General features: G+C 36.4%; 1 protein-coding gene across 1 annotated transcript in view; it reads left to right on the top strand.

Annotated features, from left to right (window-relative positions):
- The window catches only part of bin3 (bridging integrator 3), a 100807-nt gene that overhangs the window by 20599 nt on the left and 53053 nt on the right, over positions 1-27155 (top strand). Inside the window, exons 2-5 of the mRNA XM_073819386.1 lie at positions 2212-2260; positions 8093-8133; positions 15514-15575; positions 23374-23510. Of these exons, the coding sequence (XP_073675487.1) occupies positions 2212-2260; positions 8093-8133; positions 15514-15575; positions 23374-23510 (289 nt within the window). The remainder of the gene's footprint in view (positions 1-2211; positions 2261-8092; positions 8134-15513; positions 15576-23373; positions 23511-27155) is intronic.

Consider the following 27155-nt stretch of genomic DNA (forward strand, 5'->3'; position numbering starts at 1 on the left):
CAGCCGAGGAAAGAATGGTCTTATCTAGCAAAACGATCTGTTATTTTCTAAAAAAAAAAAAAAAAAATTATATATGTTTTTACCTCAAATGCTTGTCCAGCTATGTGTGTACTCTGTGTAGAGATTGAAAAGTATATAAATTGTAAATGTTTTTAGAAAATAACCGGTCGTTTCACTAGATAAGACCCTTCTTCATCGGCTGAGATCATTTAGAGCTCTTTAAAGCCGCATTTAAACTGCATTTTGGAAGTTCAAACTCGGGGGCACCATAGAAGTCCATTATGTGAATATAAATCCTGAAATGTTTTCCTCAAAAAACATAATTTCTTTCCAACTGAAGAAAGAAAGACATGAACATCTTGGATGACAAGGGGGTGAGTACATTATCTGGAAATTTTTGTTCTGAAAGTCCTTTAAGGGTACATTTTTATTTTTTAATTAACTTTTAATTTTTATGGTTTGTTAGGATAGGACAATATTTGGCAGAGATACAACTATTTGAAAATCTGGTAAATATTGATAAAATCGCCTTTAGCATTGCATATTACTAATCAAAAATTAAGTTTTGATATATTTACAGTAGGAAATGTACAAAATATCTTCATGGAGAACAGTCTTTCCTTAATATCCAAATGATTTTTGGCATAATAGAAAAATCTATAATTTTGACCCATACAATGCATGTTTGGCTTCTGCTACAGATACACCTGTGCCACTTAAAGGAGTAGTAGGAAAATTCCAAAACAAATTTACAGATAATGTACTCACCCCCTTGTCATCCAAGATGTTCATGCCTTTTTTTCAGTCAGAAAGAAATAATGTTTTTAAAGGAAAACATTTCAGGATTTCTATGGTGCCCCCGAGTTTGAACTTCCAAAATGCAGTTCAAATGCAGCTCCAAAGGGCTCTAAATGATTCCAGATGTGGAAGAAGGCTCTTATGTTGCAAAACCATCAGTTATTTTTCTAATAAAAAAAATTACAATTTATATACTTTTAACCTCAAACACTCATCTTGTCTAGCTCTGCGTGTACTTTGTGTATTCCGGTTCATGACAGTTAGGGTATGTGGAAAAACTCCCATCTTATTTTCTCCTCCAACTTCAAAATTGCCCTTTATCGCTGCAGAAATACCGACCCAGTGTTTGCAAAAAAGGTAAAACAGCCATGTAGAATGATTTTGGAGTTAGAGGAAATGAGATATGAGTTTTTTGACATACCCTAACTGTCACGAACCAGAATATATATATATATATATATATGTATAGTAGTTTCACCAGAAAAGACCTGGGATCTTTTAGAGCCCTTTCAAGCTGCATTTAAACTGCATTTTGAAGTTAAAATTCTGGGGCACCATAAGTCCATTATATGGAGAAAAATCCCGAAATGTTTTTCTTTACAACTGAAAAAAGAAAGACATGGATATTTTGGATGACAAGGGGGTGAGTACATTATCTGTAATTTTTTTTGTTCTGGAAGTGAACTGCTCCTTTAAGACTTTAAGGTTTTCTGTGCTTTAAAATATTTTTTTTAGCTAGTGAAAATACTAGTGCTCTAATAATTTGGCAAGGAATATGCTTTAATAACCCAAAATGTAACTTTAAAGAAATCCAGAAGAGTTTGGTCCATTATATATACTGGAATCATTACCAAACTGGAGCCATTTCCTATAAACTCTCTTACGATCCATGGAGAACTGTAAACTCATTATCCGGTTCATTATTGAGGGTGACCTGCGGTTGGTATTCATGTGCTGTGGTGTGTGTTGCACGTGTGTTTGTTTGAAACTGCATCCTGTGAACACCTGAGTCTGCAGCACTCTGAGCGAATGCCCGGTTGCAGTAGCAGACCACAGGAAAGTGCATGTGTGTAAGATGTGCACATGTAGCGATCTCCCCCCGACAGACCACAGGAAGACTTGTGGCAGCGGCAACAGCCACTTCTAATTATGCGCATCCGCCTTTGATGGCTTCTGAGATGAATTTATGTGGCCCATATGAGATGATTTGATTAGCTGCTGGGGTTTTCATAGTGAACCTCAAAACTATAAAATATCTATAAAATACCATGACATTTAAATGAAACCTTCAGCCTGGACTGAGTGAATGTAATATTGTAATTATATTTAATGTTATGAGATAATGAGTGAAATATTTTTTTTCTGGCTAAATGTGATCCACCTCATAATTATGCATTTCTTTTATTTTTCTAGGATTCCTTTTAAAATCGGACAACCAAGGAAACAGATTGTTTCGAAAACGGTAGGAAATCCACAGGAGTTTTCTGTTCCTTTTTCCGTTTTTGCTTATGTGATTTCTTTGCCAAAAAATGCATTTGCAAAAATAATTTCCAAGACTCTTTCTGTCTTCCACTAATGCTTAGGGGGATGCTTGGTTGATCTGGCTTTTTTAGTGATGCCAATATCTTGGAGAGCTGGTATAAAACTGACATATGTGACCCTGGACAACAAAACCAGTCAAAAGGGTCCATTTTGTTTAAATTGAGATTTATATATCATCTGAAAGCTGAATAAATAAGTTTTCCATTGATGTACAGGTCCTTCTCAAAAAATTAGCATATTGTGATAAAGTTCATTATTTTCTGTAATGTACTGATAAACATTAGACTTTCATATATTTTAGATTCATTACACACAACTGAAGTAGTTCAAGCCTTTTATTGTTTTAATATTGATGATTTTGGCATACAGCTCATGAAAACCCAAAATTCCTATCTCAAAAAATTAGCATATTTCATCCGACCAATAAAAGAAAAGTGTTTTTAATACAAAAAAAGTCAACCTTCAAATAATTATGTTCAGTTATGCACTCAATACTTGGTCGGGAATCCTTTTGCAGAAATGACTGCTTCAATGTGGCGTGGCATGGAGGCAATCAGCCTGTGGCACTGCTGAGGTGTTATGGAGGCCCAGGATGCTTCGATAGCGGCCTTAAGCTCATCCAGAGTGTTGGGTCTTGCGTCTCTCAACTTTCTCTTCACAATATCCCACAGATTCTCTATGGGGTTCAGGTCAGGAGAGTTGGCAGGCCAATTGAGCACAGTAATACCATGGTCAGTAAACCATTTACCAGTGGTTTTGGCACTGTGAGCAGGTGCCAGGTCGTGCTGAAAAATGAAATCTTCATCTCCATAAAGCTTTTCAGCAGATGGAAGCATGAAGTGCTCCAAAATCTCCTGATAGCTAGCTGCATTGACCCTGCCCTTGATAAAACACAGTGGACCAACACCAGCAGCTGACATGGCACCCCAGACCATCACTGACTGTGGGTACTTGACACTGGACTTCAGGCATTTTGGCATTTCCCTCTCCCCAGTCTTCCTCCAGACTCTGGCACCTTGATTTCCGAATGACATGCAAAATTTGCTTTCATCCGAAAAAAGTACTTTGGACCACTGAGCAACAGTCCAGTGCTGCTTCTCTGTAGCCCAGGTCAGGCGCTTCTGCCGCTGTTTCTGGTTCAAAAGTGGCTTGACCTGGCGCCTGTACACGGTGGCTCTGGATGTTTCTACTCCAGACTCAGTCCACTGCTTACGCAGTTCCCCCAAGGTCTGGAATCGGTCCTTCTCCACAATCTTCCTCAGGGTCCGGTCACCTCTTCTCGTTGTGCAGCGTTTTCTGCCACACTTTTTCCTTCCCACAGACTTCCCACTGAGGTGCCTTGATACAGCACTCTGGGAACAGCCTATTCGTTCAGAAATTTCTTTCTGTGTCTTACCCTCTTGCTTGAGGGTGTCAATGATGGCCTTCTGTACAGCAGTCTGGTCGGCAGTCTTACCCATGATTGCGGTTTTGAGTAATGAACCAGGCTGGGAGTTTTTAAAAGCCTCAGGAATCTTTTGCAGGTGTTTAGAGTTAATTAGTTGATTCAGATGATTAGGTTAATCACTCGTTTAGAGAACCTTTTCATGATATGCTAATTTTTTGATATAGGAATTTTGGGTTTTCATGAGCTGTATGCCAAAATCATCAACATTAAAACAATAAAAGGCTTGAACTACTTCAGTTGTGTGTAATGAATCTAAAATATATGAAAGTCTAATGTTTATCAGTACATTACAGAAAATAATGAACTTTATCACAATATGCTATTTTTTTGAGAAGGACCTGTATGGTTTGTTGGGATAGGAAAATATTTGGAAAATCTAGAATTTTCTAGAATCTAGAAAAATAACTAAATACTGAGAAAATTGCCTAAATGAAGTTCTTAGCAGTGCATTTTACTAATAAAAAAATAAGTTTTGGCATAAAATAATATTAATGTAATTTTACACAGTATTTACTAAAATAATTAGAAATGGTGACATAATTTATTGTTTAAAGATGTAACTACATATTTGCTAAATTCAGATGATAAAGTATAAGTAAAAATGTGCACATCCAGCAGGGAAAAAGCCTAATGCTTAACCATAGTGACCAATGACAAAAAGAAGTTGGCACAACCAAAACTCCATAAATAGAAAATTTGTATATTGCAAGTTTTTCACCAAAAGTGACGTGTTTTCCCTTTGGGATTTAAAAAAAGTCTTTGTGTAAGAGTCATAAGCCATGAAGCAAATCAGCCAGCTACCAGGTGAATCACAACATTACAATTTGGATTCAAGGCAAAAACTTTTGAACAATTAGACAAAAAGACAAAGGTACAAGACTGTGTGCATAACAGCTTCAATGATGGAAAGAACTAAAATCCCATGAGGCACTGCAAATGACACAATCAATGACCCTTTTTTTTGTAAAGGGGCTGTAAAGGGTTCCTACAGGGTTTGGAAAAGTATGAGGGGAAAAAAGCAGAATATGGAGAAAAAAATGTGTTTCCAGACATTTGCTTCTAATTAGTTTTTTTTTTTTTTATATATAAAATAACATTAAGAATTTATAGCTTGTATAGCAGTATAGATTTACTGTCCCCTCAAAATTACTCAACATACAGCCATTATTGTCAAAATAGCTGGCAGCAAAAGTGAGTACACCCTAAGTGAACTTGTCCAGTGTCAGTATTTTGTGTTAGCACCATTGTTATCCGGCACTGCCTTAATCATCCTGGGCATGGAATTGACCAGAGCTGCACAGGTTGTTGCTGGGATCCTCTTCCACTCCTCACAGAGCTGCTGGACATTAGACACATGGTGCTTCTCCACCTTATGCTTGAGGATGTCCCACAGGTGCTTAATAGGGTTCAAGTCTGGAGACATATTTGGCCACTCCATCACCTTCACCTTCAGCTTCCTCAGCAAGGCAGTTGTCATCTTGGTGGTGTGTTTGGGATCGTTATCATGTTGAAAAACTGCCATTCAGCCTATTTTCTGGAGGGAAGGCATCATGTTCTGCTTCAGAATGTACAGTACATCAATGAATCCATGTTTCCCTCAATGAACTGCAGCTCCCCAGAACCAGCAGCACTCATGCAGCCCCAGACCATGATGCTACCACCAGCATGCTTGACTGTAGACAAGACACAGTCCTCTTGGTACACCTCACCAGGGCATTGCCACACATGCTGGACACCATCTGAGCCAAACAAGTTTATCTTATAGTCTCATCAGACCACAGGACATGGTTCCAGTAATTCATGCTCTTGGACAGGTTGTCTTCAGCAAACTGTTTGCAGGCCTATGCAAACCGACTTGTTGCAGTGTGCGGCGTATGTTCTGAACACTGACAAACTGACCTTCTACTTCTGCAACCTTTAAAGCAGGGCTGCTCAATCCTGTTCCTGGAGATCTATCTACCTGCAGATTTTTGTTCCAGCCCTGCTCCAACACAGCTGTCTGTAATTATCAGGTGCTACTTAAGAGATTAATTAGCTGGTTCAGGTGTGTTGGTTCAGGGTTGGAGCTGAACTTTGTAGGATAGTAGATCTCCAGGAACAGGGTTGAGCACCCCTGATCTAAAGCAATTCTTGCTGCACTCATGCATCTGTTCTTTAAAGCCAGGGTCTGCACCTGACGCACAGAACGAGTGCACAACTTCGTTGATTGACTCTTGCAAGGCCTGTTCAGAATGGAACCCATCTTGGAAAACCTCTGTATGACCCTGACCACTGTAGTGTAAGCCAGTTTCAGGGTGTTACTGAACCTCTAATAGTCTTGGCAAAACATAAACATGATGAATAGGACATGTGGCTTTGCATGGTTAAACAACATACTGCTGTTATCACTTAGGGTGTACTCACTTTTGTTGCCAACTATTTTGACAATAATGGCTGTATATTGAGTGATTTTCAGAGGATGGTAAAGTCATTTTAAAAGTTTCATTTCTACAGTATTGTCCCTTAAAAAGATGTACTAAAATGGTTGCTGAAATGTGAGGGGTGTACTCACTCTTGTGAGATACTGTATATACAGACCTTTATGTGAGCGCAAGAAACTTAGCATATAGGACAATGTACACTAATCCACCTATTGTGCCATCAGCCCATTTCACGGTTTGGTTTTCTTGGCTGCCACAGACAGTATTAAAGAGACCTAAGGCCTGTAAATATGGCATTCTGCCCTAATGAAAGGCAAATTTTTATTTTTATTTGTATTTAATTTAAATTGAAGCTGCATTTAAACTGCATTTTGGAAGTTCAAACTTGGGCACCATACATATCCATTATATGGAGAGAAATCCTGAAATGTTTTCCTCAAAAAACATAATTTCTTTACGACTGAAGAAAGATAGACATGAACATCTTGGATGAAAAGGGGGTGAGTACATTATCTGTAAACTTTTGTTCTGAAAGTGGACTAATCCTTTAAGCAATGATATGTTTTTATTGAAGTCAACAGCCATATAAGTTCAACTTTAAACAACTGTTTAACGGTAGATTTCCAGGTAGAAAACTACATTTGCCATGATCATATAATCAACATCTTAAAAGGATTAGTTCACTCCAGAATTAACATTTCCTGAAGGTTCACCCAACCCAGCATCATCCAAGATGTTCATGTCTTGTTTTCTTCAGTTGAAAAGAAATTAAGGTTTTTGGTGGTGAACTAATCCTATAACAACCCTGTAGTTCACAATAGGTCTGCATTTAAAGGTTTTTAATTTATCATTAGAAATCAATTCTGCTATGTAGAAAATGAATGGGATTTTTATAGTTACCTCTATGGAGTTTACATCTTTGCTATATCTATAGAGCAGAGTTTCAAATAGACCTAAGAATGAGATCTTTTGAGTTGGTTTTATATGCAAACATCTAACATAGCACAAGCTAAAAACCCCTCCGAACACTCCAGCCCCGCCACGCCGCGTTTTCTCAGGCACACGCCACTCACAGTCTCTCCAGTAAATATAAAGGTCTAGTTTTCTAGTCCATTTGACTCCAGTGCTGTGGTCTGTGATTGAGTCATTGTTTGAATAGATCAACTGTGAGTTCATAAGCGACTCTCTGTTGTGGACACCGTACACTTGTGTGTCCGTGAGTGGGCGTCCTGATCTCTTCCTCATTTTGGGGAGGTCAATCAACATCTTTTTTCGTATTTTCCCCTCATCACCTCGTTCCCTAACTCGCCTCCTTTCCTGTTACACCACACTTCCATGGTCACCCGTGAGTGGGCAGGCCACAAGCCGGACACACGGCTCTAAACGGGGTACTGACTGCCTGCCTTCCCAAATATTGTTTATTTACAGACTTTGCCCACCGAACCACAGGACAGGAACCCCTACTGCTGCAATTATGGCATCATTAACCCCCTACACACAGCGGTAGGGTGGCATGGACGCAAGCTAATGTGGCAACAGAAGGGCACTGCAATAATTACAGGACCTCCTGCAACTGCTGATTTCCAAATGAAAGATTCAGCTTGTTCTGTTTTCATAATCTTTTTTTTTCCATTTGATCTCATTGGCGTCCTTCGGAGATCTCGCCTAATAGCTAAAACGTCCCAAACTGATATCCAGCTTGCCTTTTTCCCCTCTACTGGCTTTACGTTTTTTGACTTGCTCTTCGGTTCTGCAGCCCTGTAGATCCTGTTTTTATGATTACACACCCAAGAGAGCTTATAGAAAACTGGAGCAGTTTGCCCACACACTTCTTTCTATCCATTCTTCTCATATCTCTTTACATGTCTCTTCCATTTCTCCACAGGTTGAAAGGGACTTTGAGCGGGAATATGAGAAGCTCCAAAAGTAAGTTGACATGTCCGATGTCGTTGTTTTTGTTTTTATTTTTATTCGTTGTGTTCTTTTGCCCACAGGGCTTTGAATGTTTCTGAGTATCATTAGCTAGCCTGAAATTGCCCAAGAGAAGACGACAGCAAGCACTCAAATATTTGTTTTCCCCAACAAGAACAAACCAAGGTAGTACATCGATTTTAAAAATAGATCGGCATTGGATCTCAAAGCTTTTGATTTGATCAAAACCATGGCGCCAGTCTAGGTGTTCCAAAGGATTGCTACCTTGCCGACGAGACCCTGATGCATCATTTGTTTCTCCCCAATCATGACAAAAGTGGTTCTTGTATATGACACAATGGAAGCATGGTTACAGGGTTTTCAGTGCTTTAAATGAGAGGTTGACTGAAATGCATCCACCTGTACCCACCTAGACAGGACTATATAGACCATGTAATCCATGGTCTGTGATAAATGTGAATGGGTAAATCTCACAAAACCGGTCAAGAACATATCTAGGTCATATTTCACCCCAAAACAAAGTGCATATTTTGTTTAAAAAGTCCATTCAACCAAAAATTACAGGCAAAACAATTGAAATAAATGTAAAAGAATTTACGTTTTAAATGATTTAAAGTCATTTAAATGTTTAATTTTAAACATTTCATATTTTTATATACTTGTAGTAATAAAAAAGAACACATTTATATAAAAACAAATTTAATTTAGAATATTACACGAAAAAAATCAAACGTAAAATGTCTGAAAACATTACAGTAATGCAAATTTAATGTTTAATTCCTATGAAATAAATTATTATAGTCCCTGTTATTCACCCCTATTATGAGCGATGTAGTAGTTTTAAGGACCAAACTGATTTGTTTTGCTTGCTTATCATATCCCTTGTCTTGTTGCGTCAGGTCGGAGGTCACCTGTGAAGATGTATGTGTTTTCTAGCGCCTCACCTAACTCTGTCGCCTTAGTTTCGCTTGTGTAGGTGGAGTCCCGGTACAAAGAGTTAAAAGGCATATATCACACACGCAAGTGCTCGTGGTGTGGGCACGGACATGTAGGGGCCTGAACTCTTGTCTGAGAGGGCCGCTCCTTTGGTTTGATTGCTATCAGAATACCAAAGATTACGCAACAAAACACACACCCCGACTACGTGATGCCCGTTGTCTTCGTGACACTCTTTTGTGGTCGTGGTACTGGAGGAGAGGGGCGGGGGCACTTCCCAGTGCACTACATTGATCTATATTCATTCATTTAGTTTTAAAAATGAAAATGATCTCACTAGGGGTGGCCGATTTGGCAAAATCACGATTTGTTTCAGAAATATCACGATTCACAATTTTATCATGTTGGTTTTACTATTTTGCAAGATGTCTGAGCAGTACAGCCAAACTTATTACCCTGTTTGGTAACACTTTATAATAACGTTCAGTTGTAAGTCTTTTATAAGTGATTAGTTAATGATGAAATAATCATTTACAAAACATTCACAAATGATTATTAAGAGATATGCTAACAATTTGTGTATGTTTTGTTAATTCATTAAGTCATTTATAAATTAATTTACAAGTAATTAGTTAATGATGAACTAATTATTTACAAAACATAACTATGTGTTTATAAATTATGAATAAGTGATATGTTCATTTTATTGTAAGTACTATGCTAACAATTTACCCATCTGTCGTAAATTATCTGAGAAATGGCATCATGAAATAATCAAACAGATCCTTAGTAAATGGTTAAAAATTACTAGTTAACCCCTTAACTGTCACCCCCATTTTTTTAAGTTTATCCAAACTTAAACTGTGATTCATGAACACTTTGGAGCTAAGGTAGGTCTCTTTTTAAAGAAAACTTTACTGTAAAGAGAATACACTGTACAATTTTTATTATATTTTATATAAAATACATATTGTACATAACAGGTTTTATCCTAAATTTGATATCAATTTGAAGTCTTACATGTAAAGAAGTTATTCCAAATTTGAAGTTGATATGAAAAAAAAAAATTGAGGTTCTTGTGAAAGTTTGTTTAGGGCGTTATAAAATACTAAATAACCTTATATAATTCATACACTACATGGTGCAAAGTGCATTAGTGCATAAGTACATAGTGAATAAGTGCAGAGTGTATAGTGCGTCATTTGGGACGCAGCTCGTGTTTGCCAAAGAAAACATATTTACCCTCACCAGGCAGCCCTTACATTGCAGTACGAACTTCAAAGTATTCAAAAGCTGTTGATGAATAAATAATGAATAAATAATTTACAACACTTTCTGCATCCCCTAATCTAAAGTGTAAACTACTCATCAGTTGTAAATGTTTTACAAACCTGTCGGTTCCAAGTTGTGTGGGTATCAGGTGGGTATACACACTGGGTGAAAGGCTTTGAATAATGAGTAAAACATTTACAACTGATGAATTGTTTACACTTTAGATTAGGGGATGCAGAAAGATTTGTAAATGATTTATTCATGATGCGATCTTCAGTGAAGGATAAAAATGTAAATGATTGATATTTTAATTATTTTTACGTGACAAATAATATATTATCTAGTAACGTATTAGCCACTTACTAAGGATCTGTTTGATTATTTCATGATATGCTATTTTTTTAAGATAAATTACGACAGATTTGTAAATTGTCAGCATATTACTTAATCATCATTTGTGAACGTATAATCATGTTTTGTAAATTATTAGTTCATCATTATCTAATCACTTGTAAATGATTTATAACTTAATCTACTGTAGCTTGCAGCGATGTTTGCTGCCGCTTCAGTTCAGTGCGTTACATGACTGCCCCCTATTGATCATGTCTTTCCTGTGTAAATGTATTTTCTAGGATCCTTCAGAATACACCGGCGTCACGCGAGACCACTTTACTTCCCTCGCGCATTTTAAATGGCCAGATCTGTACAAAACAGATACAAATACTAACATATCACTTATTAATCATTTATGAATGCATAGTGATGTTTTGTAAATGATTATCCTGGCTCTTTCAAGCTTTTGAGGCTGTTGAGATTTTGAAGCAAAATAAAGTGCAAACATCCATTATAAAAAGTACTTCACATGCTTTGGGGGATTAATAAAGGCCTTCTGAAGCGAATCAATGCATTTGTGTCAAAAATATCTATATTTAAACTTTATAAACCGTAATTTCCAACTTCAACTAGTAACTGTTGTATGCGTGTAGGATGTAGGCATAGCATACACTCTGGTGAGACGTGACGAATGCAGAAGGAGAGAGCAAAACAAAACACCAGTCACAAATTAGAAGATTTGTAAAGAAAAATGTTGGAGGATTTTGATAAAAGCCAAGAGGAGATTGGTTTTCCTTTGCTTTAAACAAAACTTGGTTCTCACAACACTAGCATATTCTCACCGGAGCTTATGCTATGTCTACGTCCTACATCTTCCACTAAAACACCACTCTCGTAAAAATTGATATTTTTCTTTGATTCACTTGAAAAACGGCCATTTGGAGTACTTTTTATTATTATGCACTTTATTTTGCTTCTAAATGTCAACATTCATTCATTGCCATTATAAAACTTGGAAGAGCCACAACATTTTTTTTAGTATAACTGATTGTATTCGTCTGAAAGAAGAAAGTCATATACACCTAGAATGGCTTGAGGGTGAGCAAATTATAGGGTAATTTTCATTTTTGGGTGAGCCGTCCTTTTTAAAGAGCTCAAGCAATTATAACGGTAGGTGACATAGTGTAACTGTAGTGCACTTAACATAAACATAATTTTATAGATGCTAGTTATTGGTATAGATTATATTTATCATTCTTGATGTGAACAGGCCTAAACGCTTTCATTCTTCAAAAAATGATGCAAAAGATATTATATAATGCCATAATGACAATGACATCATCTAATAGTTCATAATATTTATTTTCCAAAGCCATACATTGAAAAAAAAAAAGTAAAATTTTCTTTACTTCTTTACTTGCGGTTTCATTGTAATTGTTGTGTATTTTCCTATAAATTAGTTCAGTATTAAAGGGGTCCTATTATGCTTTTTCACTTTTTGAATTTTAGCCAGTGTGTGGTGTGTATGTTTGGGCCTAAAAACATCTACAAGGTTACAAATCTCAAATCAAATCCACTCCAAAGGGAGATATTTAGTTTTTTAAAAATCCCTTTTCAAGAACTAGTTGCAGTAGCCTTATGCTCGAGCTGGTTTCGGACATGTAAATAATCATGTATTGGCGATCTCGCAGGCAGACGATATAGGATGATTATTTACTCACTGTTAGAAAAATATTCATATTTAAAACGTAAAAATCACTTTAATCTAGCTTGCTGCTGTGGGAACAGGGTGTGACAGGACTGAAACACTGTTTAAGCTGTTCGCCAATTGAAACACAATGGGACTGCTAACCAATCACAACACATTTCGTTTTTTCGGGAGGCGGTCCTTCATTAAACCTGGAGCTTATCGAGCCATTCGTGCCAGGCTGGGGAGAAAGCTATTGTAATAATGTAAGAACTACAACGAACGGCTCCTTTGGACTACAGTGTTTGTTTTCCGGATGCTATGATGTCACAATGTAAATCCCACTTACAGAAATTTGAATCACAGTGCAGCTTATATAAACACAAGCATTGACTAGAGTGACGATCATCTGTGGTCATGTTGGAGGTGCGCCGTAGACGTGCAGTATGTGGTAAGAGATTTATTCATCATACAGTGTAGATGGTTTCAGTAGCCTTATGCTGGAGCTGGTTGCGGGCATGTAAATAATTAAATAAATTTGCAAAATAATAATAATTATAAATCTCACAGGCAGACAATAGGACGATTATTTACTCCCCCTCCATGCATCCTAGGTGTATATAAATTCCTTCTTTCAGACAAATGCAATCAGAGTGTGTTTTTGTAAGAAAAATGTCCATATTTAAAACGTAAGAATCACTTTAATCTAGCTTGCTGCTGTGTGAAGGGGCGTGGCATTACTGAAACGCCATCTAAACTGTTCGCCAATTGAAACACAGTGGGACTGCTAACCAATCACAACACATTTCCTTTTTTAACTAAACGAGCCATTTGTGCCAGGCTGGGGAGAAAGCTATTGTAATAATGCAAATTATGTGAAAAATAATGCGTTTTTTGAACCACCAAGCATGTTCTAATGCACCCTAAAACAAAATAAAGTCTTGGTAAAAGAGCATCATAGGACCCCTTCAATATAAATTAGTATTACATCATTCGGACTGGTTTTGTAAACCAAATAAGTAATTGTACGATGTCTTCGTAAGCTTTTTGAAGTATCAACATTTTGGTTACCTGGGCTTAAAATGGAGGCATTGAAATCTCTCAGGTTTCATTAGAAATATCTTCCATTAGTTTAATTTGTGTTTTGAAGATCAACATGAGGGTGAATGACTAATTCAAATTTTTAGGTGAACTATCCCTTCAAAGGAGAGGTCCACTTCCTGAACAAAAATTTACAGATAATTTACTCACCCTCTTGTCATCCAAGATGTTTGTGACTTTCTTTCTTCAGTCGATTAGAAATTATGATTCTTGAGGGAAAAGATTCAGGAGTTGTATCCATATAATGGATGTCAATGGTGCCCCCAAGTTTGAACTTCCAAAATGCAGTTTAAATGCAGCTTCAAAGGGCTCTAAATGATCTCAGCCAAGGAAGAAGGGTCTTATCTAGCAAAGTGATCTGTCATTTTCAAAACAAATTGACAATTTATACACTCTTTTAACCTCAAACGCTAATCTTGTCTTAGTCTGTGTGAACTTTTTTTTTTTTTTCGGTCAGTACATTTACAAAAACTCCCATCTCATTTTCATCCCCAACTTCAAAATCATTCTAAATCGTTGCAGAAGTACCGACCCAGTGTTTACAATGTGAACATGCAAAGTAGATCAAACGCCCTTAAGGTAAAACAGCGATGTAGGGTGATTTTGACGTTGAAGAAAAGAAAACGAGACAGGAGTTTTTCGACATATCCTAACTGTATTGACCGAGTTCACACAGACTTAGACAAAATGAGCATTTGAGGTTAAAATGTGTATAAATTGTCAATTTGTTTCTAATAGATAAGACCCTTTTTCATTGGCTGGGATCATTTAGAGCCATTTGAAGCTGCATTTAAAACTCAAGGGGCACAATTGAAATCCATTATATAGAGATAATTCCTAAAAATGTTTTCCTCAAGAAACAATTTTTTATTGACTAAAGAAAGAAAGAAAGAAAGAAAGAGATGAACTTCTTGAATGACAAAGGGGTAATTAAGGTATAATTTCCTGCTTAACATCCAAGAATATCTTTACTAGTAAAATCACTATGTCACATGGTCTCGATCATCTCATTGCTTTACTAACATCATCGCCGTGCATTTTGGCGTGACAATTCACACTTGGTGCCAGTAGGACTTGCATGTAGTCATAGCCCCCCAAAGCATTGTCTGTTCCCCTTTTTCGACCCCCCGTATTCCTCCGTCAGAATGTGGGGGTTTGGTGCTAATGTGTTGGCTTGTAACCTGCGCTAACTCTAAATGCCATTCACATGTTAGGAGGAGGCGTGCTGCTAGCGTGTTCGCATGACAGCCGTCTGGAGCAGCTGGGCCAATGCTGCTCTATTAGCACCTACCGTAATGGACCCTTTATCTCATCTTGTTAGGAGTCTCTCTTTCCATTTCTTGCCAGTTAACCATGATTCCCCACCTTCTCCTCATCTCCTCCTCCTTTTTTTTATCTCCTCCATTGTGTTTTTTCTTTGTGCATCTTGGTGATACACTTTTTTTCTTTCTACCTTTTTATTGTTCTTTTATATCATACAGCCAAAAATAAAAAATGAAATTACCAATTTCACTAGCGTTTCCCCCGTTCTCCGGTTTCCTTAATTGCTGTAATAAGTGCAGTGTGAGGTGCCTCAAGGGAGTCCCCCAGTCCGTGTCTAATTTTCCACCTAATTGATTATAATGAACAGCTCCCCCATCAGCGTCGCAAACACTCACTCGTGTGAGCTCGCGTCGGATGCAATAGTGCGGTAATTGCAGTTGTTAACACCCCCAGCGGGTGTGAATGGATCAACACTGTGAAAGACCCTGTGAATGATCTCTTCTGCCTCTCAGGAAATGTTACTGCTGTACAGAAACATGAATGGATACTCGCAGATGAGCGTAATAAAATGGCTCAGGTTGTTTTAACTCTGATTTAAATATGATATGAGCATTTTATGCTTTAATATGAACAGATAACACTTGTCAAGAGTAAAAATGGTCCCCTTGTTCACTACTAAGTGCCTTCAGCTGACATTAATGAAGGGATTGGAACATATCTCTTAATTAAAAATCATGGAAAATATGGTAATGTTGCACTTTTAATTTGTATTTTTCTTTTAGGTTGGAAGAGCAGACAAAGAAGCTGCATAAAGACATGAAAAAGAGCACTGAGGCTGATACAGGTTTGTGATGTGTGATGATTCCCTTCTCTGCTTATCTAAATATAACTGCTCTCTGCTGTCATATCACTGGAAAGCTGTTGTTGAAAACTGGTAAAATCAATATAAGCTTCCATCACCAATAGACACGCATTGAACTGTTGCATGTTTTCCCTCTGATATTAACAAATCTGCAGAATTCAGTAAAGGTTAATTTAAATGTGTATTGCAAAGCTGAGAGTGCTACACTTGCATATTGTAAAACAACATTTGTTGCACAATGCCGATTAGCTGAAAATCATTTAAACTGAGGTTACAGTAACAGTTTTCTATGTGCAATTTAAAAGCGGAACAGATTTGAAAACGCTAGGCATCATTCACTTGCTGACTTTGTAAATAGTTACAGAGGAAAAGCTGTGCATCATGCGCTAAATGACTGAGGATCACACACTACCAGACTTTTCAAGTCGTTCCAAACACAACAAACTCGCGCGGAAACATGCGCCTCAGATGAAAACACGTGACAAATGAAAACAATATGCGTTCTAAAATCAGTTCAAACTAGAAAACATGTTTAATATCCTCTGACTGGATAGAGGAAATAAATAAATAAATAGTCTGAAGCTATAAAATCGGAGTCTATTTTCTGTGAAATCTATCAACTCTGACTGCCGGATCTGCTGACTGGCTCTGACTTTTTCCACCTATGGTTTTGGCACATCCAGTTTGAAAATCAGGGCAAAAATCAGGTCTTTTTATGTATTCCACTGTAATCGGTGCTTTACAGACAGTTATGTCATGTCTTTTTCTGGTATCATTGCACATATGTGAAAGTTCCCACATTTACTGGCATTATCACATTTACATTGTTATGATACAACTTTAGAAGGAAACAGAAAGGGATTCTGTTATACTATTTTCATGCAGACTTATCTAATGCTTTAAGGGGTCATGAAATGGAGAATCAGAATGGTAATATGTGCAAATTTCAGAACTCAAAACTAACTTCTCACTTTAAAATTATTAGTTTCTACCCTTATAAAAATGCCAGGATTTAAAATGAGGAGAATTGTGACTTCACAGCCCTTAAGGGATTAGTTCACTTCAGAATAAAAATTTCCTGATAATTTACTCACCCCCATGCCATCCAAGATGTTCATGTGTTTCTGTCTTCAGTCGAAAATAAATTAAGGTTTTTGAGGAAAACCAAGCTTTTTCTCCATATGGTGGACTTCAATGGGGATCAATGAGTTGAAGGTTTTAATGCAGCTTCAAAGGAAAGTGAAATGTCATTTTCTTAAAAAAAAAAAAAAAAAAAACACTTTATTTACTTTTTAATCACAAATGGTCATCTTGCACTAGCTGTACTTCACACATTATGCAATCACATTGAAAAGGTCAAGTGTGTTTAGTTCTTCGTCCCCGTGTTGTACTCCATTTAAAAAAGGTAGGGTAGGGCAAAAAACTTAAATCATTTGGCATCATTGTTTTACCTTTTTTAAAGGGTGTTTGACTTTCTTTGCACGTTCACTTTGTAAACGCTAGGTCGGTACTTCCGCCTACGTACTACGTTTTTTTTAAATGGCTGATCATTTCACTAGATAAGACCCTTATTCCTCAGCTAAGATCATGTAGAGTTCTTTGAAGCTGCATTGAAACTGTAATTTGGATCTTTATCCCGTTGATTCCCATCGAAGTCCACTACAGTGCCCTGCAAATGTATTCATACCCACAAGTTTTAATTTTTTTCACATTTTGTTTTGTTGCAGCATTGTAAAACTGCTTTAAATTAGTTTTTTCCCCACATCAATTTACACTCCATACACCATAATAATGACAAAGCAAAAACCAGATTTGCACATTTTAAAAATTTTAATTTTTCGAAATAAAACACTGAAATAAGCACATTACATAAGTATTAATACCCTTAACTCAGTACATCGTTGAAGCACCTTTACAGCCTCAAGTCTTTTTGGGTATGATGTGACAAGCTTTGCACATCTGCATTTGGCAATTATCTGCCATTCTTTGCCTCACCTTTTCACCTCTGAAGCTCTGTCAGCTTGGATGGGGGCTGGCAGAAATTTTCTAGAGTCCTAGTTGTTCCAATCGTCTTCCATTATGGATAATGCTTCTGTGAACCTTCAATGCAGCAGATTTTTTTCTGAACTCTTCCATAGATCATTGCCTTAACGCAAGTCTGTCACTGAGCTCTACAGGCAGTTATCTTGACCTCAGGACTTGGTTTTTGCTCTGATATGCATTTTCAGCTGCCTTTCTAAATCATACTCATTCAAATGAATTTGACACAGTTTAACTCCACTCGAAGTGTAGTAACATCTAGAAGCAATATGAATGCTCCTGAGCTAAATTTCGAGTGTCCCAGAAAAGGGTATGAATACTTATGCAATGGGATCTTTTCAGTTTTTTTATTTTTTAATAAATTTGCACAAATGTTAAAAACCTATTTTTTGCTTTGCCATTATGGTGTAGGGAGTTTAGATCGAAGTGGGGAAAAAAGTAATTTAAAGTAGTTTAACATGAGGCAGCAACATAACAAAATGTGAAAAAAAATGAAGGGTATGAATAATTTCACAAGGCACTGTATATGGACAAAAACCCTGGAATGTTTTCCTCAAAAACCTTAGTTTATTTTCGACTGAAGAAAGAAAGACACAAACGTCTTGGGATGACCAGGGGGTGAGTAAATTATCAGGAAATATTTATTCTGGTGGTAACTAATCCTTTAACATGCGTCATTACCGTTTGTAATCAAGGAGGTGTGTTCTGAACAACTCATATCTGTTTATTAATCGCAAGATGTTAAGTAAGACTACCAAACTCACATGTTGTTCTCTCAGTGAATGTAAAGAAACTGCACCTCTAAACACACTGCATAGCCTTCCTAAAGATCTGAGCATTAGAAATACATCGCTAAAGTTGTGACTAAAAGACTAAAAGTTCTTCACATTTCACCGACTAAATTCAGAACTGTGGCAACGTCTCCAAGATGTTTCAAGAAACCTACCTGAAAAACTATGTGCAAGTGCACCTAGGGCCAAAGCTGCTTGAAACACAAAGGATGGTCACATCAAATGTTGATTTAATGTTAAGTTAATAGATGTTAATTGATAAAGGAAATCTATTTTTGACCTTGTTTTGACCGCATACTCATTTTACTGCATTTTGCCTAAAACTTTTAGCAGTACTCAGGGATGTGATTTTTCCGGATTAATCCGGAATTCCGGATTTTTCGACCTGAAAATGTCACGTATTTGCGACCGTTCGCAAATGGCGCATGGCGAAGTATGATTCCGGACCGCAAGATGCGTCCATGCGGACCGTGAAAGCTTTTGACATAATAATAATAAAAAATAAAAAAAAAATGCCAAACGCTATTTCTAATAAATACATTTATATCAAGCACACTAGGGTCAGCGTTTGGGTGCAATCTTCCGTGTAGTGAGGAGAGAAAAGATCGGCAGACAGATGTAGCTTTCAGTGAGTGAAAAACGTTGATGGAAAATGCATTATTTTGGGGTTACGTCGCAAAATATTGTAAATATATCTTTTTATACTGTATTTTTATACATATTTATATTTTAAACCACGACGGTGAGCCAATGGAAATCACACAAGCAACGTGAAAACTGCATATATTAAAGTGAAAGTAAAAACAGCGCTTTCAGCATCTAATGTGCACATTCTCTAAGAGACAATGATAGACGAATATACTTCATATGCTGATATTAATTTACTTCCCTAATATTTCTCTTCTGCAAAATAAAAAGAAACGTATTTTGTGTAGGCTAAGGGTTTTTGAAAGTCAGTTCTTGAAATAAAGCTCTTCATATTTATTGATGACTGTAGTGTTATTAGGGGTTAAGAAAGACTAATTATTTCAGGCGGTCTTAAATGTGGGGACTAAAAGGCAAGAATTGCGATGGAACTTTATAAGGTTATCCATTGAATAAATATGAGCGCTGCGCGTTTCAAAGTCAGCTGCGGCGCTACTTTGTGTATCATTCTGATAGCGCCTCCTGCTGGAAGAGAATGATCTGACATTTTTTATCAGCTCGAACGTCTACTGTTGTCAAAAAGACCAATGTAAACAAATCAGTCAATGGTTTTAAGCACCAAACACGTAGAGTTGTAAATGTTATCTGATGGATCGACAAGATCTTGTGTTATACAAATTTAAACAATTAAGGCAATAAAATATATGTTAATTAATATAATACTTGATTGACAATAATTGTTTAAATTAATATAAGAATTGATACTTTTGACTCTTGAAGGCTGGAATGTGAATTTTATAATTTAAGAAATCTTTTTTGTTTTGGGAAATCTGCATCTCAATTGTAAATCATGCTTTTTACAGTCATTTTAATAATTTATTTATTTATTAATTAAATTTTGTTCAGGTCTTTAAAAAAGTATTTAAAAGTGTAGAATTTAAGATTAAATATACTGCAGATACCCTGGTCTCGCGAAAAAAAAAAAAAAAATAGTTTTTTATATATAATTGTCTGGACCTCGAGCCGTTTTAGTTGAAGACCCCTGGATTAGATGATCGATTTTGAGTGATTTTCTACTATGGCAGGATGTTTAAGCTGCATTAACATTAACTTACTTGTATTTGCTATTTACTTGGATGCTCATTAACTTACTTGGATGCTCATTTCGGTTAATTTTCCCAACCAACAACCGCAAATATATATTTTCCTGCTTTTTTGTCCTTAGCCAATCACATGCCTGAGTACTGTAGCTTTGCAGGTGGATTTCTTAAAGCATCTTGGAGACATTGCCACAGTTCTTTTGGATTTAGTCTGTCTCAGTTTGTTCTGTTTCTTCATGTCATTCCAGACAGACTGGATGATGATGAGATCAGATCTCTGTGTGGAGCACTGGCTTTTGTCAGACTCCTTGTGCAAACCAGCATCTCCCTGGATTATTACAATTAATGGCAAAATCAATGTTTGGGAATGCAAACTGATATTTGCTTCTGACACACTACAGCAAAAAAGAGAGATAACTGACTTAAAACATTTTGTCTGATGAAAATACTAGTGTTCTAATAATTTTGTCCACCACTGTAATTTATTGAAGGATATGGCAGCGCTAAGCATACACAGGTTAAGCACTTTTATTTTTAACCTTACAGCATGTTTGTAATAAACAACAAATCAGCACTATTTACACAATAAGAGTATTTAAAATTATATATTAAAAATTATGCAAGCAAAAGTAATTATGTTGAAACAGACTGTTGCAATCATTGGTTGCGCAGTTTAAATTTCCTTCAGATATACACAGCTATCATAGCGCTTAACGTCTGCAGTATCACAACACATGATAAGCTTTAAAGGAATTTGGGATTCGGTGCAATAAGGTTAACCAATGACAGTTGTGGACATTCACTCCCTTTTCTGCAAGAGGTAACAACCATTAAATTGAGAATTGCGAAAAATGAAAATTAGGATGGAAAAAAATGATTTTTACAAGAGTTGCAACTTTTTGGTTTATAACACTTTAGAGTTAGAGACCAGCTCTGAGAAACATAATATAGAATCTGAAACTGCATTTTGCGAGTCCTTTTGAGTCATGTGGCTATACTTTGGAAACAGTTTTGATGTTTCAGAATTAGACATGAGTCAGAATTATTTTCTGTGGTATCAAGACTCAAATGTCGGGACTGAACCAGGAACATTCCTTGGATCGTGCCAAAATATTTAATGTAAGGGTCAAATGCCGATTTCCACAAAATTCTAATGGAAATTCCATGGCCTGGTTATGGGAAGGAAGATTATTTTGCTGAGTGTCGATCAGATGCGCTGCACGTGTAGCTGAGATTGTGCGCAACACAGCTGAGCTGCACTTGCTGCACCAGTCCTCCACCACATGGAGGCACATCAGCGGTCAAACATGCATCTTACATTTTAACAGACATGGACCTTTTGTCCTTTTCATAGAAGTTAGCAAAAGTTTAAAATCGTATATTTAAATGCTTTCTGTGCTGTCGGCAGGTCAGAAATCTTTCAAATCCGTAAGATGCGATGGAAAACACCTGCGAAAGAACAAAGATTTGTAGAGCCGCTTCACAAGTTTGTTGGAAGGGGTCGTTAGAGAGTTGACGGAGATGATGAATATTCACTAAAGAGCTCTGATCATGTACTGATGCCTTAATAGTGCCAACGCCAATTACAGTCCGTCGCCTTCCCTGCCAGAGCTGCTTAAAGTCAGAATGCTGATCAGATGAGCACGTCAGCGTCAATCCAGATCAGACGCACACCAGGCAGGAAGCCAGATAAAACATCCACCCCTCTACACCCCACAGCCCAAACACAGGAACGACTTGATTTACTTGAGCTAATTGGGGCAAAGTCAAGAAAGAAGGGGAAAGTTTCTTAATTTCGGTCCCCCTATGATGAATATGAATGTTTTCCATTTTAAATGTGAGAAATATGTATTCATATAATTATTACTGGAGCCTTTATTATTATTATTTTATTATTATCCATCCAGTTTCCAAACTGCTTGTCGTTGACATTATTATTAGGGTAAAACAAGGCTAAAGGCACACCCTATACAAATACTTTAGCTAAAATATTGTTTTTGTTTTTAATACTTGTTCGAAACAATAACTTTAGCAAAATTTGTACTATTTTCTGCTTATTTTGATAATTATTTTTTTGTTCAATAAATATGCTGTCATTAAAATATGTTAGAATAAAACATATTTTAAAATACAGAGACAAAATGTAAAGATTCTGAAAGCATTAAATGAGATCCCTTAGTCATTAAATATAGATTTACAGTAGTAACAACAAATTCTATTGTATTTTATTATATGATATGATTAATAGCATGTTTTTAAATATGATGGTTTCATTCTAGATATGGTGATTATCTTTGAGATGGACACCCAACATAATATATGATAATAACCATCTGAATCTATCAATGTCATGTCAACAAATAGAAAAATCAACCTTCTATTAATTAACATGTTAATTATTGTTACTTTTAGCCCCAACAGCAAGGGTGCTTTTTTTGTTTGTTTTTGTTTTACCCCAAATTCCATACTTTTACATATTCTTTCGTTATTAAAAACTGCTATTTTATCTTAAACAAAACTGAAAAATAATTAAGAAGACTCGAAGATTTTAATCGCATCAAGCATCAGCCAAAATTGCACGTGTATCTTGAAAAGCAGATGTTTTGGAAAGTGCTAGTTTTTTGCTATCTAGTGGTTTAGAGGAAACAAAAAATTCAAAGGTGTCTTTTACCCTGGGGTGCCCTTTGTTATTTTTAGTATTAGTATTTGTGTTATCTTTATGACTTTAACAAATGAATGGACTTCATTTAATTTAATTGTTAATATTTGAATTGAGATGTGTGTGTGTATATATATATATATATATATATATATATATATATATATATATATAATAAAAAAATAAATAAAAAAACTATATATATTTTTTTTTATTATTTTTATTTATTTGGTTATTTTTTTATTTCATATAATGCATATTTATTTTATTTCGTCCAGCATCTGCTTCCTTTCTTACATTCGTGGTTTAGTGTAGAAATAAACATTAGTCACTTTTTGCCAAATCTTTGAAACCGCTAAGCACCCTTAAATACTTGCCACGTTTCCAGATGATGACTGCTGATGATTTTAAACCAATATACATTCTGTTTTTAGATGGCCTGAAATCCCAGACATAAAGAAAGTTGGCTCTCCAGACATTTTCTACTATTTTGGCCATTCCTTCATTTTTAGGCTGAATGATAACTGGTTTTGTTTGTTTTCCAGGAATGTCTAAAGCAGCAGTGAAGATCTCAGGGGACTTGTTGAGCAATCCATTGTGTGAGCAAGATCAGGCTTTCCTTGAATCCATGACTGCTCTGGATACAGCCATGAAGAGAATGGATGCGTTCAATCAGGAGAAGGTGAGATTTAGTTGTAAATGAAGACAAATACTAACTATCCAAAAGCAGTTTCAAATACTAACTATCCAAAAGCAGTTTCATTTATCTCAATGGCAGTTGCTTGGCTGGCACATGATGCATGTTGGCTCATGGGTGCTTAAAACTCTAGATTAAAATAAACAGATAAATAAATAAAAGCAGCGATGACGGGCCCAAGCCACCGGTGGAACCGCCACCCTGATTTTTCTAGATATGAAATGAGTGAAATCTCATGTAAGTGAACACTTTCCCTAATTACTACTGGTTTCTTTACGACTAAACTTTTTAATGAGGAAAAAGTTACTTTCTTCCATCTTTATATATCATATGCTCCGCCCCCACTTCGACCAGAAGTATTTGGGCTTTGTAAGCTGCCTCTTATTAGGCAGTGATACTCATTTGCATAATAAGCAAGTGAATGCGAGACATGTTTATGTTTTGAGCATATATTGCCACCACTAGATCTGGCTTACTCACCTCTAGGCCCACACAGAATCTGTACACTTTTTTTTCCTTCCATATTTTCTGTGCTAATTGTGGGGGGAAATCAGTGGAATTCTGCAGAGCGGATTTCAATATGGTAAAGAGTGAGTGTGTGTGTGTGTGTGTAATACACGTGTATTGGTAGCTGAAAGCATGATCAAATTAGTCACAAACATTTAATAACGTCCAAACACACGCTTAAAATCTCACTGGGAATGGCAACCAGAGATGCTCTATACATTTGCTTCTTCATCCCACTTTCCAAATCAAGTGGTGATGCACACAAAATGCAGAGTGTGTTTCCTTATAAAATTCTGCTAAACACATTTACACACCCACAAGTGTTTCAGCCTTTCTGAATCTTCACTTAGAACACACACAGATCATGGTCTCAGCTGAAAGTCATTTAGTCTTTTGTTAACTCTTTCAGCTTATCTCTTTTATTTGACTATTCAGGTCTGACTTGTCTGTGTTTATTCATGCATATCACTTGCATATAGTGGGAACGAATGGACAAAGAATGGAATTGATGAGTTTGATATTTAGAAGATGAGTTTATTCAAAGAATCTGACAGTATACTCAAGATCATCTTGGCATGAAGAGATAGTACTTTGGAAGTCAGTGGGGATTAGCACCTGTTTGGTTTCCATCGTTCTTGAAAGTATGTTCTTGTATGCCCAACAGGTGAAACATATACAGGTTTGGGACAGCTTGAGGTTGAGTAAATAACAGAATTTAAATACACATGTTAATAACTCAAGCAGTTCATGGGGTTTATTGTACAACATTTGGTTATCCAAATCATTACAGACTTCTCCACACCTTCTTCACTGTTTGTTTTAAACATTATCCAGCATCTTAAGGTGGTGCTCATGATGTGAGATGCCTAAAAACAGCAATACCGGACACAGTCTTACGGTTCAGTCACTGTTACTTGAATTTTTGTGGGTGAAATAGTCATTTCATTTGGTACGCACACAATTGGAAACTTTATTTAAGGGAGAAAGATTTCATAACAAGATGATAAAGCAAATTGGATTTCAAAGTGAATTGTACTTTATACATCACTGCAGCAATGCCTATTTTCGCCAATGTGACCGCAACTTAAATGCATATTTTTTCCTGTGCAATCTTTTTTTTTCTCTCGCAATAGCTGTTTATATTTGTCTTCCCATTAAGCGTCCAGATGAAGTTGGCTAATGTTTATGTATAACTTGACTGTTTAGTACATCTCAAAAATGAACCATAGACTAACTTCATTTCTGCCTTGCAACACCTTCTAACCCAAGTTTATTTTCTACTTTTGGCCGAGAAAAATAGTTGCGTTTCTGACTTTGGCAGAAGTACGTTCTGTCTTCCCTCCAGCAGATTGGGTATGAGTAAGTTTTTCTCACAGCAGACCCCACGCCCTTCCACACTCAGTGTGCACATGCATCTTCAAATGAGTCCCATCTCTGCGTTGCTATCTTCTGTTTCCTGCTGCTGGTGGTACTGATTGTTGTCTTTTTCCTTTTTTCCTCTTATTTCCCCACATTGGAGTCAGTGTTTTCTTTTGAAAGTGGTTAAGAGCCCTTAAGCGGTACACTCAGCACTGACTGGATGTCAGAAGAGTAGCGCTCTTCAACATTCCCTGTGTATTGAACTCTATGGGGCAAAGCATCAAGCCGCAGCACTACTCCCAGTGTAAGGCATTGTAACATGCTCAAAGTTCAGAAAATTTCAACTTTGACATTTTCTGCTGACCATTTAAAGCTCGCCTATAGTTTACCGGAAAATCCGCATTATGTGGACAGAGCTGGAACAAACATCAAAAAAATGAAGGAAGAGAGAATGATCCTGTGCATGTAGCTACATCAAGTTTTTCTGTAAAACACCAAGGACCTATCATGACTTTCAGAGTAAATAAGTTTAAAAACTAGAGAAATGGTTGCTGAAAATTCAGCTTTGCCATTGTAGGAGTAAATTACATTTTATTTAGAATTGAAAAACCTTTGTTATTAGCGACACCAGTTCCTGTTAAGTGAACTGCAGCCAGAAGCTTATTTATAAAGTATATTTAAAACTATAGACCATGGGTGGCCAGCGTCGGTCCTGGAGAGACCGTCCTACAGAGTTTAGCTCCGATCCTAATCAAACACAACTGAACAAGCAATCAAGTTACTAGAAAGCTACTTGCAGGTGAGATTTTATCAAGGTTGGAGCAAAACTCTGCGTGAGTGTGGCTCTTAAGGACTGATGTTGGCCAGCCTTGCTGTAGAGTATATAGTTCTGGCTATGTCAAACTATAGTTTGAATGATTCTTTGCATGACACATTGATATCATAGTACAGATTAAATCTTGCAGCATTAACCTGATCATAAGCATTTAATTCATGTGTAAGATTGTTGGTAAGGCTCTTGGGAGCACAAGTAAATGTCACATTTTCCCAGCAAAAATGTCTTTTACAAAAAAAGTCAGCCTACGGGTTTTCATTCTGGGAAATTGGGGAAGGTTTAATTTTTTTTTTTTTAAGCTTTGTGACAAGCTGTTGGCAACAAAGAAAGCGGAAAAAAACATGGAAAATCTAACACTGACCTTTAAATATTTATATTAAGTGAGAAATTGTAATATTTTACAATATTACTGTTTTTGCTGTATTTTCACTTTTTATTTATATATATAAAACATTTAAAATTGTATTATTCCAGACTAAAATATAACAAATAAGAAAATAACAAATAAGAAAATAAAATATAGCTGCAAGCAGCGATGACGGGCACAAGCCCCTTGGTGGCATCGGGAAAACATTTAAACCTCTGGTAGTCTTAAAGATGAGTCACCACAATGAAAAAGTGAGTGTAGAATATATAAAACAAAGATCTATAAGAATTTTTAAATTACGTTAATGATCTATAAGCATTTGTAAAATAATTATATAAGACTATATATTTACAGTACATTTTAACTGATTATATGCATTTACTTATCATTCTAATGGATGGAAACATCATGTTGACAAAGTTTGGTGTGAATTGCGTGCATCCCCTAGGAGGAGTATGCAAGAATAATATCGGAGTTAATAATAGTAATCCTTAGAAAAACAATAACTAACTTGCATTTTAAATAATCAAGTAATCGTACAAATTGTCTGAAACGAATGAAC

Source organism: Garra rufa, chromosome 15, assembly GCF_049309525.1.
Source record: "Garra rufa chromosome 15, GarRuf1.0, whole genome shotgun sequence".
Taxonomy (NCBI): domain Eukaryota; kingdom Metazoa; phylum Chordata; class Actinopteri; order Cypriniformes; family Cyprinidae; genus Garra; species Garra rufa.